Below are 13,829 nucleotides of genomic sequence, written 5' to 3'. Positions count from 1 at the left end.
CCAAATACATCCTCTAACTGCTGCTTAATATCACTTACTTTCATTACATTTGTAATATTAAATAGATCAAATGACACTCCTAACTGTAATAATTGAAATATTGTAAATTTTTCTCTTATGATTTCAGCTCAGCGGTACGAAATGGTATTATGTAATTAGATGCCATGGAAGAAAGGTCCCATTGAAGGTAGACTTATAGATAGAATACTTAATTATATGAATTGGTTGAACAATAGTAATTACTGTGAAATGTGACACAACAATGTGTAGCAGTCCACCAGAACTTGTACATTACTTGAAAGATAGGCATGAAGCCAAAATAACAGATGATGTCAGCCCACCTGAACTGCTGCCAGAGGTAATAGTAACACGAACAAAACGAAGGAAGCAACAGTGTGACGTGCCTATTCCAATAAAGAGACGACGTGTACAAAATGTTGCATTCAAGAATCTAAAATTTTCACAAAAACTAAAGAGAAAGTACCTGCCAAATAAGTATCTACTTCGATGCAGTTCAGCACCAGATAATTCTAGCGCATTAGTTGGGAACAGACAAACTAACAATGAGGACTTGGATGAAAATGTACAACAGCGGCACGAGTCTCTGAAAGAGACAATTTCTGGTGACAGTCTGCCTGCAGAAGACAAGCTTTCTTCAGTTGCTGAAGAATGTTCACCAGTGTCTCGTGATACAGAGGACGCAATGGAAATGCCACAACTGAACTCAAAAGAACTTTGTGCTCCTAATGAACCAGAACTGCAGGAACCACAAGATGATGCCATGAAGGCTTCATGTGATACCACAGAAAAGGAGCAACATGGAAAAGCACATTGCTTCAACGATGAATCGAAACAGACCATAGCTGAGGACACATTAAGTAATGATGCCCATAGTAATGGAGAACCCCCTGTGCTAGAAGAAGCTCTCCATTCAGATTTCAGCAGTGAAGTCCCTGATCTACACTCTTCAGATTTAGAATGCCTTTGGAGTGAGGAAGAGTATGATGATGAAAATTTTTTTAAAACTCCAAAGTGTGTTAGTACAGGGAAAGAAGAACGTGACACAATAGATGGATACGAGTTCCTGTCATTTGAAACTGAGCATGACATGGTGGAATTCACAAAAATAGAACTAGATTTTAAAGGCATAACTTTAAATGATGAAAACCACTTTCAGAGCGACACAGGCCTGGATGTAATGTATGAGGGCTACACTGACAATGAATCACAAGGAGCTAGTCAGGCCATTGTGCCAACAAAAACGAAAGATATTACCAAGATTAAGGGATGGAGAACAAAACAGTTTCTTGTCAATAACAACCCTCCACATGCTAGTCGAAGTAGCAGTTGCAGTAGTGCATTTGACTGGGAGGATAAATACGGGAGCAGTAGTGTAAAATCTGTAACAGGAGATGTGAAAGAGTCACAGAAGGACCAGCCAAAGAATCTAGATGAACCTGAATGTGATGAACACATGCAGAAGAGAATGTGTACTCCCACATTTAGTATTTCTGGAACATCTCTAGACTTCGAGGAATCACCTGTTGACAGAAGTGTTACAGAAATTAATATGCATGGAAATGATACAGTGAGTGAGTTATCTCTGGAATTACAGAGTGGAAGACAAAGCAATTGTTATCTTGCAGAAAAAACCAACAGTCAATACTCTGCAGCTGAGAATGATGTTTTTAGACCATTTGATGGTGCATCCATGGAAATTTCGCAGGATTGTGAGAAATCTGCATTTATCAGTGATGTCTTGGACAACTTTCTTACCACCCAGTCTGAATTAAAAATCAGTTTTGAAGTGCCAAGTCTTGCAGCAGAAGAAGCCATCTCTTGCAAAAGCAAAGAAAATGCTGTGGAACAGAGACATAATGTACCAGAACAGTTGGAGTCTAAGAACTTGAAGAATGTGCCAGTTCCTGACAAAAGGAAATTTACTGGAGAGAAATTAAGAAAAGCAGATAGAAAGTTGATAAGTGAGAGTAAACTAAAATTAGATGCTGGCGATTCAGATTCTCGAAGTACTTTTGATGGACACAGTTTCTACAGGTCGGCAGATAGGACAGAAAGAGGAATAGATGATGCTGATATAAGTGATCTGGATGAAATGGAAGCTGAACCACCACGTAGAAGACTGAGACGCTTGAGGCCAACTGAAGTTCCAAATTATAATGAAGATTCTGTGGATAGTGATTCTGAAGGTGAATCTCGTAGGCGACAGCCGCACAGGAAGACTAAAAAGGTGCCTTATCTCAGAAGCATTAAACGTAATAAGAAGGACAACCGAATGACAACGAGTGAGTCTGAAAGGGATTCACATACTGATAGCTTATCCTCTCTGAAAGAGACAGGTGTCAGTAGTAAACCTAGTAGTAATTTGAAAAATGTAGTTAAAACAGAAAAAGTATGTATTTCAAAACCACCAAGTAACTGCAACAAAAACACTGTAACTGGATTACTTAATAACATTGGTGAAACTTGTGATATTTCATTTTCATTCATTGCTGGAATTGGTAAAAAATTACCAGAACCTGTTATACAACAGTTAAATAAAATTCGATCAGACACGTACCAAATTGATGCAAACTGGGCTAATTTTGCAGTTTCTGTACTACTCCCTGCCAAATGGGATGGTGTTAATTTACCAAAACAGCGTATTATTTTACCAGCAAGAAAAACTCAGTTTATATTTGAAGAGACACTGAAGGAGACAGATCATCGCCTAGGACACCAAATGAAGGATAGTTGTTCTGAACCTGAACAGAAACTAAAACAGCTAGTACCACACAGAATTGCAACCAAGATTTCTAAAGCTGCCGTTGAAACATCGCCAAGGAAACTAACACTGTTGAAAGAAAAAACACGTTTCCCAATGAATAATAATCGCTCCACATCTCCAGATCCTGACTGCATAATTATAGAGGAATTTCAGAAAAAAGAAAAAGAAGGAAAAACAGCAAACAAGCCATTATGTAAAGAGACACAGCTGAACTTCATTGGTAGTGCACTGCAGATCAGCAATGTAAAGAGTGATAGCAGTGTAAGTCAGGAGGTTTGTGAAGTTGTCAGAAATATATTGACTTATGTGGCTAATAAAGAAAAGGGAGATCGAGTGCATAATGACCCAGACACCTCTAACAGTGATACCTGTACTGGTTTTCATCGTACTGTTCGACTTGTGCGAAACTGTGAAAAGAAAGTTGAAAGTAACCTGGCAAGCAAGAAAAAGAAGACTGTGCATTTGGTCCGTGAGATGGAGCGACTAGGTGTTAATGTTATTGAGATGAATGCTGGTCAGGAAACTATATGTGAAGAAGATTTTTGCAGACTTGGTTGTGTTTGCAAAAGTCTGAAAACCTGCAAATCTCTACCCAGAGGCCACTGTGGAGAAGTATCGTGTATGTTTGATTGTAAGTGCATTTCGGCAACATCTTTCAACAAAGAGGAAGTCACAAACAATAGACTTTTGTCACCCGACATGTTACTTAGGCTGCAGAACGAAGTAGGGCGAAACCTGGCAAAGAAAGAGAGAGAATTTCACCAGACAGTAATAAAGGGGGATGAAGGTGTTATTGTTGTTGGTGGAGATGGTAATATCAGAAAGAAGAGGGACAGGAAACTTCCAGGGAGATATAGGGACTCTGTATTGATTTCTCATCTTACCGTTCCTCAGATTAAAGCACTTGCAAAAAATGAAGATGAGAGAACTAAATCACGGTACAAATCTGATTCTTCAGAAATTAAAGTAGTTGGGTCGAGAGAAGAAAAGCCCTCTCAAGAGAAATATCCCATAGACAAGATAAAAATTGAAAGAACAGTGAGTGGCAAACTTCGTTCGCATAGAATTCCGTCAGAAAAAGTGAATACTTCTGCCAAAGCACCATTGCCAAATTCGCCAGTGATTATTCAGCTGCCAACCGATATTGAGGCTCGCATTGTTGAGGAAGGAGGGATATTAGCTCCATGCAACCCAAAGCTTGTGAATTCAAATGCACCTATTTTAGAATTAGAAAAAGTGGCTACCCCAAGTCGTCCTCCTCCTCCCCAGCTATGGACACCCAAGAAATCGGTGATCACCAACAATTCAGAGCCTGGTACCAAAACAAAAAATGGTACTGTACCCATTAGGTCACAGATATTGAACAACATCTGCATCAAAGATTTAGAAATAACTAAAGTTGTGAGTGAGGGAGAGAGAACTGCACAGCCAGCTGTCCAGGAACCTCAAAATGATGTTGAGATCAAAGTAATAGCTTGTGACTCCACTGCTGTTCCATCCTCCACCGCAAACACCACATTGGAACCTGCAGTACAAGGCAGAGCTGCAGAAGTGTCAGTGATTAAGAAGTCAGCAAATGCTGAAACAATTGCTCCTGATGCAGCTGCAGATTCGGAGTCTGGCGTGATTGAGAAGCTTCACAATGCATTAAAAGAAAGGTAAGTCATATTTTCAATTATTACCATGAAGTATTATACTTAAATAACACATGCTCAGTAACAACTGATAATAATTTATTTTATACAGTTGCATGTATGATACCTATATATGGAAAAATATTTTACATTATCATAATTCCAGTTATCAATTTAAGAAAGAGCACTTCATCATTCATTTTTTGGCAACCTATACAATGAAATGACTTATCATGTGGGAGATAGGACAATGTAGAAAACAAATAAAATCAGACAAACTGTGAGAGCAGACAACAAATCACCTGCAGATAAATGATTGGTGGTGCAGGCACACTTAAAATCTCACTAACCTACATGCTTTTGCTCTACCATCAGCTGTAGCTTACAAAGACACAACAACCTGTATAAGCTTGTATTGGAGGGGGGGGGGTTTCTTATATAATATTTATGCTCAGGTTGGAGAAAAGCAAAATCTCCCAAGACTAGTTCTATTTTCTGGGCTGTTAGTGTGTCTAAATGGTACTCATTGTTCACCTTTTGTTGGATGGTTGCCCGTTTCATTTTTGTGTGGTGTTTCCTTTGTTGATTTTCCATAACCATGCTGTAAAGTAAATATGTTCTAATTACCCATAGAGTATTGCTGTCTTCTGATTTTATGCTGAATAACATGCCAAGGGTTTTAGATTAACAGTTTGAGATTTGGACAAGTATGGTGAATTTTTGTGAAACAGGAAAGAGGTAAAATATGGAAGGTGGGTTGGTTTAGAAAGGGGGGGGGGGGGGGGGGGGACCAAACTGCTAGATCATCAGTCCCAAAAAAATATGGAAGAGAGAAATTTCTTTTTCTGTTTGTAGAATTATGAAAAATGTATGTCATAATTTTTCTTCTGAATTAACTTAGCCAGAGTTTGATACAGCCTGAGCAATGCAGATTGTATACCTTGTTAGGATGCAATATTTTAAAAATTTCTAGTGTATTTATCGTTTCAGTCCTAGGTGAATTTGGAATCATTGTTAGGAAGTTAAAAATTATTGCAGTCAATTTTCTTTTGCCTATGAGCACTACAACAGCAAACTAAAATCTGTCTAGGAAAACATCTGGTAACATCAAGGAAATATTGAATGGAATGAAATTGCACCTTGTTGCTGTTAAATTCAATTTCAACAGTAGTATGTGGTACAAATCCTAAGCAGTCCATGGTCATAGAATGCGGGATTAGGAGTGAATGTCTGGGAAATGAGAATAGGTTTGTGTATTGCACTGTTACTGCAGCTGCTTCCTGTTCCATCAGCTGACATTGGGATTTACAGTGAAACCTTGGTAACTGAAGGTAATTGGGACCAAGAAGAGCTTGAATTTGGGAAAACTCGAATTATATAATGCGGGACAATTTTAGAAACTTTATGTAAAAATAGATTCAGAACTTCATGTTCACAGTATTATTACAGTAACACAGTTGTTTCATCAGTTAACACATTACTTAGAGTTTGTTATAGAGATAATATTCTAGTAAAAACTCAAACATTGTACGAGGGCGGTTCAGAAAGTAACCTCCGATCGGTCACAGTGCGGGTTGTGGGGGGAGTAGCGACGCCATCTGTGCGTTCACGCACTCAACAGGTCAGTCGGCATCAAGCCGTGGTCGAGTGAACGTCGTACCTGCGCTAGTTTAGTTTTTGTGGCAGTTTGAAATGTGTGCTGCAATAGAAAACCCCGCCAAATGTGAAGTGCGTGCTGTCATAAGGTTTTTTACAGCCAAAGGATATTCTGCAGCAGCTATTCATCGTGAGCTTTGTGCCGTGTACGGACCAAGAGTTATGAGTGAAGGAGTTGTTCGTGAATGGGTACGTTTATTTAAAAGTGGACGAGAAAACGTTCATGATGAAGAGAGGAGTGGTAGACCATCATTGGTGACTGACGAACTCGTTCAGACAGTTGATGCAAAAGTTCGTGAAAATCGACGTTTCTCAATGTCGGAGTTGTCTACTGGTTTTCCACAGATTTCTAAGACTCTCTTGTACGAGATAGTGACAGCAAGATAGGGTTACCGTAAGTTCTGTGCACAATGGGTGCCCAAAATTCTTACTGACCACCACAAAACTCAAAGAATGGCCTCTGCATTAGACTTTCTGTCACATTATGAGGACGAAGGAGAACCATTGTTAAACAGAATCGTGACCGGTGACGAAACCTGGATTAAGTACGTGAACCCTGAGACAAAAGACCAATCAAAGATGTGGGCTCATTCAAATTCGCCTACCAAACCAAGAAAAGCCTCGCAAGATTTTTCTGCCAGAAAACTGATGGCAACGGTGTTTTGGGATGCCAAAGGGGTGTTGTTGGTTGAATTCATGGAACCTGGTACGACCATTAATCAAGACGTGCACTGTGAAACAATAAAAAAGTTACGACGGGCTATACAGAACAAACGCCGTGGTATGCTGACTTCCGGTATCGTTTTTTTGCACGATAACGCCCGTCCTCACTCTGCTCGCAGAACAACGGCCCTTCTTGAGTCCTTCAAGTGGGACGTTTATCAACCATCCACCTTACAGCCCAGACCTGGCGCCAAGTGATTATCACCTCTTCATGCATTTGAAGAAATAGCTCAGGTCACAGCGGTTTGATGACGACGAAGAGCTCAAAGATGCGGTCACAGGCTGGCTCCAGGCACAAGCGGGTGATTTTTATGCAGAAGGAATTTCAAAGCTTGTGAAGAGATACGATAAGTGCCTCAATCGCTATGGAGACTATGTAGAAAAATAGTGCAAAGATGTAGTTGTAAGATGTATATATTAAAATATTTTTATTTAACTTGGTGTATTTTTTTTAAATCAACCGGAGGTTACTTTCTGAACGGCCCTCGTATTTTCAGCACATACATATTACTTGAAGTACTGTACAACTGATGGTACTGTGCATATTTTACTGTCATAAAAAAGAATCAATAGTCTGTTTTTGTAAAGAAAATCTGTTCTTAGTAGTGTAGTCTCATTGTCTTCAAAGAAGCATAATGTCAGCTGGTGTTGCCACGATCTATTGCTCCATTTAGTGCAGTGCTAATTTTAATGGTGTCGTTCCATCACTACATACTGATTGTCTTGGTTCTACCACGTCTGCACTTCATTGTCTCCATTTTCAGACCCAGAAAGATGACAAACAATATGTAACAACAGTTCATTTTTGTTTTCTTCTGGGAGAGTGTCATTATTGCTTTCTTTTTCTTTTCTTTCTTTTTTTATTATGTTCTTCTGAGAGAATTTCCAAACACTTTTTTAGTATTTCTGATTTTAAGTAGTGCCAAGATTCTGCAACCCTGTTTACAACATCCTTCATTTTAATTTTTGCAGGGCAACTTCTATTGTTGGGGGCGCATTTACCGTCGAGTGCAGAAGTGGTAGCAACACATCCCCTCCCCCCCTCCCCCCTCCCTCAAACGTGCCAGTGTTCCTTGGTTCGTTCTTGGACAAGATTAGTAGTATTTGGAGGTAAAAAAAGGGTAAATGTCTATAGCTTTGGATGGAATTCCTGCATTGTATAGAGTAAGAACTCCTTGAGTGGTAATTTTTTGCTCATTAAAGTACCTTTTTTGGGAGGGGAGGGTGGTACAAATGTGTCAAAAAGCCAACTCTAAAAAATTGAGATATCCATCCAGGCCCTTTTTTTATTTTTATATAAAACTGATAAGGCTGGCAACTGTATGTTTGTGAATGCTCTTGGTTTGGCAGACTTAGCAATTGATCAAAAGTGGCAATTTCAGCAATTTTTGATCTCAAGAGGCATTGCTGCAAGCTAGAATTGTTATCTATCTTTTGATTTCTTATAAACCATAGCATAAGCTCCATTTCTAGCTGCTAGCATTTTTGTTGGAAGCATTCTATAATTGAGTCCTGTCTCATTACAATTATAAACTTGATCCAGTGGCAGATTTTCTTCGTTTACTATAGTTTTTTTGTTTTTTCATGTATCACTTTGACAGCTCCACTGTCAGCGGATAACTTTTCATCACAGAATTCAAGCTGGTGCACCCCATACCTACTCTTCCATCCAGCCAGCTAGAGCTAGTGGAAGAACTTTCTTCTCCTGCTTCTAATTCTGTTCAAAATAAAAGCATCTTCTTCTGAATCATTGGATCACTTATTGGACTTCCTTTAGCTTGCTGTTGAGTAAATCACAACAAAAGACCTTCATTAGTCTTTTCATAATCTGATGTTTTCATGGTTTTATGATCTGTGAATTTTGATGTCATTTAGGAGAAAAACAAGACACTGTGGTTGAATACATTGTTCTAGTTTGGTTCTGCTTCACTGCTAGTCACCTACTGTTACTTCATTTATGCTCAACTCTGCCTCTGCCTCTTTTATAGTCTCGTCACTGTCCAATCTTACTAGTGCTGAAACATCTATCACCAAAGAAACAAATATCCTCTTCTGTTTTAAAGAGGCATGACTCATATTGGCAAAAAATGGCAGGAACAATAATACGTATGTAACACGACCTGAAATGCATACACACTGCACCGAACTTGAGCAGACACTGGCTGACTGGTGGTGTGTGAAACAACAGTAGCATATTAAGGAGGCTTGATTGTAAACAGTGCATACGTGCGCATCTTGGCCTCTGATCACACACGCTCCGTGCATATTTTTTATTTTATGCGTGGTGTGTGTGTGCGTGTGTGTGTTGTTTTTCTTACAGTCGTGTTCCGTTTTCACATAATACATAAACTGTGATACACTGTCATTTTTTAATGTGGCTGCAACATTCACTGTGTCATTTTTTAAGCTATAGTATAGTTCTTTAGGATTTTGAACATGTATTGTATGTAGTCTTTAATATCATAGGGGAGACCTACCTTAATTAAACAGTTTCATCATGTAAAATATGGAGTTTCAGTCTTCGATCGCTATTCTTTATTTTCAATTACCGGTTTCGGGCTAGCTGCCCATCTTCAGATCATATGTTGTAGTTACAGAGTAACTTGTCCGTACAGAACACACTGTTCACTGTCATGTGTTCTGTACGGACAAGTTACTCTGTAACTACAACATATGATCTGAAGATGGGCAGCTAGCCCGAAACCGGTAATTGAAAATAAAGGATAGCGATCGAAGACTGAAACTCCATATTTTACTTATTGAACGATCGCGGAATTCCCAGTGAGACAACTATGTCTAGTTTTGATAAAGTTTCATCATGATTTACGATAAACAGATACTGTTTTAGGATCTAACATTCCTAGTATGCTTAGTGATTATTTTGCTGAATGCCTATTGTTATTGAAATTAAGTTTTGTATTTGTCTATCTTACAGTATTGTAATGTCTAATTTATTTTACAGGTATGGAATAGAACAGTCTTTTGTGTCCATAAACAAGGTGAAAGGTATAAAGAAAAGACCATACTGTATGGAGCATGATGAATATGGTTGTGATTGTATCAAGAGGAGAATCCCTCCCAGTCCATTGTGTGAGCTTATTAAATTAAACACTGCTATTAAAAGACTATGTTCCCCTCCTTTGTCTGCAGAGCAACGTCGACAGTTGGCCATGCAAGCATCAGAGCAGCAGACAAAATCACGCAATGTGGCTGTGAAGCGCACAACTCCTCTCAACACAGTTCACGTGCATAATCTACAGCGTGATTCAGCAAGGACAGCAGGCATTTCTCACACCTACCTTTCTAGACGTGTTCGTAGCAGTGTGATACGTCTAAATCGACGGGAACCAAATCAGTGCCAGAACAATGTAGGAAAGGTCACTGTGAAATCTGAGAAGGGTTCAGAAGCTGGAATTCAGATTGCAGCTGTCACTACCCTCACCTTAGAAGAATTCTGTGGACAGAAGCCCAGTGAGGATGCAGAGTGTGCTACTACTTATCAACAGCAAGGAAGTGTGATCAAAGAACAGTTCCCAAATGCAGTGGACACACAACAGTCTCTAACTCAACAGTCTCCAACTCAACTGTCTCCAGCACAGCAGTCTCCATTGCAACAATCTCCATCACAATTGTCTCCACCACGACAATCTCCATCACAACAGTCTCCTTCTAAAAGTGAGTCTAGGAAGAAACAGCAGCTAGGTTCGAAGCTAATAAGTCTTCTCCAAGGCAGCAGCAATGAATCTAGGGCATCAATTATCAGTGAGGGTAATAGTTTTCCAGACTTGAATACATTCCCTAAAGGTCATATACAAGTGGTAAACTGGAACTTCCTCAAGCAACTTTTCGAGATGAACAACGTTTTTGTGTGGTTGCGTGTTGATACTGGAATGAAACTTATCATCACATCAACTAATAGACAGCCATCACCTCAGTTTATCAATCTTAAAAAAATGCGTAAGCTGCAAGGTTTCCCAGCTGTTGTGCAAAATCTTGTTATCCCAGGTCGTATTGAGAATTCCAAATATGCAATCTTGAGGTGTGATGGTTCATGCTGGCAAATTGCTGGTACGATAACAAACCGTGTTAAAGGTACACAGGGAGAACAAGCCAGAATTCAGGCAGACCCAGAACTTGAAGAAGATTTGCAGCCATCTGAGACTGAGCATTTGTCTCCTGAGGCATGGGCAGGTTCTGGAGTTTCTGTGCCCAATGACAGAATTCCCGATGGGGGGCCGTTTGCTGAACTTCGTTCTAAGATATCGCCAGCTCGCTTCAAAGCAAAGATGTTGGAATTGCTGGCGGCAGGAGAATCAACTGATGCAGAAATGCGATTTGAACTGGCAGATGTAAATGTGAATGAAGAAACGTATTGTGTCACTCAGGGTTTGTACACTTTGCCTCGAGGAGCTGACAAATTTCACTGGTTTTCTGTGCCTCTTGTGAAGAAGTATGATATGGTGTATGTGGCATCCAAAAGGTGTGGTGTCGAATATGAAGAAATGCTAGACATGGTTTACAAGTCCATGCGGGATAAAGTGGCACTTTGTAAGCCTCTGCTAGAACGACGTGAAGGATACGTCCTGGTTAATGATCTTTCGTGTCCAAAATTTGGAGTTTATGCCACGTTTGAAGCCCCGCAGAAATTGTTGTTTGGCCCATTCACAGCAACTGAGCAACATCGGATATCGCTGCACCGACTTGTCATGCCTCCTAATCCAGGACCAGCGCAAAGTGTGGGAGGCACCATTCTTTCTTCGTTGCAGAAGTCATCTCGCACAAATGTCATACATCGAACTCGTAAAGTGCCCTGTGTGTTGTATCCAATGATGCCTAGTCTAGGTTACATTCCTGCTGTGCGTCTACACACTGGTGAGATCACTTTCCGTCACTTTTTCATCAAGGATCAAGAACTCATGTTTCCCAACATGGATGCTGTCGACACATGGCTCGATAAGTAAGTAGTAGTTTTCCTTGTGATGAAACAAGGGTATTTATCAACATAGTAAAGAACAGCTGGCTGGTTTAGATCTAAAGTTGCATGCATTACAGAACAGTAAAGAAAGAGAAAAACAATGAAACATGTGTTTTTGCATCTACATGTATTATTTCACAGTTTACAATTCTTTTACGTAATGAAACTAGACAATGAGCAGTGAAGTAATGATAAACAAACGCATTATGACACAACTAAGTTAATGATTTCAAACAAAGTTTTACAACAATGACCAGTTTAAAATATTTTCTATGTGAAATACTAATATTCAAAGTAAGTGTGATCAGTGTCATGTATCATATTATAGCCCATCTGGCAGATGATACTTGGGATCATATGCTGTTTTGTCCTTTATGTTTTGATCCTGTTCAACTGAACTAATGTTTCATATGATCCAGCAATGAAGCACGTAGGCCCCACTTATTGTTTAGTCTTTTACCAAGCACTATACTTTGAAAATTAAAATGACACAGTGACCATTCTTATTTATTTAAAAAATATCGGTCTTTTTTGGTGCAGCAGATGCAGCTTATCCGTTATTAGTGCAGGTGTGCCCATGGTTGCTGTGCTGGCTGAAAAAGTAGTTTTCGAAACTAGGCTATTGTCAATGCTTTAGTCTACACCAAAATTACAATTCAAACACTAATTGCACTTTGATGTTGAATGAATTACTGTTTATGACCATATCAAGTCTTAGCTATTGAAATGATGCATGGGTAAATGAATAGCCACATAGTACATTCGGTTGACATGCTATAATATGATTGTTCAAATGCAGTAACCTACCACTAACATAAGTATTCACAAAATTTCATGTGCAGTAAACAAATATTTAACAAAGTCACAGAATTATACACTTAAAACACTGTTTTTCAGATCCAATATTCAAATAGGTATGAACGTGATGTGCACAGTAATTATCATTTGGAAATAACAGAGTTCACAGACCAGTGCTAATGTTGCAGTAAGCATAATTGGAGTTGGATATTGTCCGTAATAATTACACATTCACTGTCAAATCAGTCATTTAGAGCAAGTGGTAAATTATAGAACAATCTGAATATGAAAAATAAATTTAGAAACTCGAGACATTTTATGACTTGTAACGTGTACTAACTCATCTGCAGTATATTTCCGTGCGTTGGTGGGCATAGATCTCATACATTTAGTAGCCTTTCACAGACCGATTTAAAATGACTTCCAACATATCTCTTTTATAAGTTTACAATAATTAAAACTGAAACTAAATGAATGAAAGTGTTGGTAACATATTTACATCACTGATGTAACATATTTTTGTCACTGATTGTATGAATCCTTTCGTTATTTATGTAGCTTTTTCATCTATTTTATCAGTAAGTTAGTGTTTGTGTGTGTGTTTACATATGAACAATGACAACAATACCTGAAATTACTGATTCTCTGTATTAGCACAGTTTTCGGCAAAGTAATCATACTAATGGATTCTAAATAACTAAAAGAAGGAAATAGACAATAAAGTTAAGTTAAATAAGTCCTGAGTCATTATTCAAAGATTTTAGGTACTGTGCGTGTCTTGTAAATGGCAGTATTAAAAATGTCACAAGATTTGAAAATAATGACAATGATAATAATAATTTTGGGAGAAGAAGAACATAACAATTGGAAAGGATCCATCTCCTTTATTAAACACACCAGTGCTCTTCAGCTGTTTTAAATAATGTTTCACTTCTATGAGTAGGTAAACTGATTATTTTGAAAGGGGATAAGACACTAAATTAGCAAAATGGAGTTACATTGTTTAATTTGACATACATAAGTAAATAGATGCTATTGTATGAAAAAACAGAAATTCAATCTATGCAGAGTCTGCCCCTTTTATCACAAAGTATTACATTTATTTTGATATACAAGTCACTGACTCATATCCTTTATGAGAAAAAGACAAGTATCTGCCCTCTGGTTAGAGGTACAGGAACTGTGACGTGAATGTCATGGTTACCAAAGATGGTTCAATGTTTTATTGTTTTGAGAGTACTATTTGCAATGTTTAGCA

General features: G+C 38.6%; 1 protein-coding gene across 1 annotated transcript in view; it reads left to right on the top strand.

Moving 5' to 3' along the window:
• The first annotated feature begins 262 nt into the window (after window positions 1–262).
• Window positions 263–13,829, top strand: part of LOC126095465 (uncharacterized) — a 53,139-nt gene continuing 39,572 nt past the window's right edge. The window contains exons 1-2 of the mRNA XM_049910256.1: window positions 263–4,443; window positions 9,761–11,755. Of these exons, the coding sequence (XP_049766213.1) occupies window positions 263–4,443; window positions 9,761–11,755 (6,176 nt within the window). The remainder of the gene's footprint in view (window positions 4,444–9,760; window positions 11,756–13,829) is intronic.

The sequence above is a fragment of the Schistocerca cancellata genome, chromosome 8 (genome assembly GCF_023864275.1).
Source record: "Schistocerca cancellata isolate TAMUIC-IGC-003103 chromosome 8, iqSchCanc2.1, whole genome shotgun sequence".
NCBI lineage: Eukaryota > Metazoa > Arthropoda > Insecta > Orthoptera > Acrididae > Schistocerca > Schistocerca cancellata.
The sequence above is the reverse complement of the archived record's forward strand: the minus strand, read 5'-3'. Positions and strand labels throughout refer to the sequence as shown.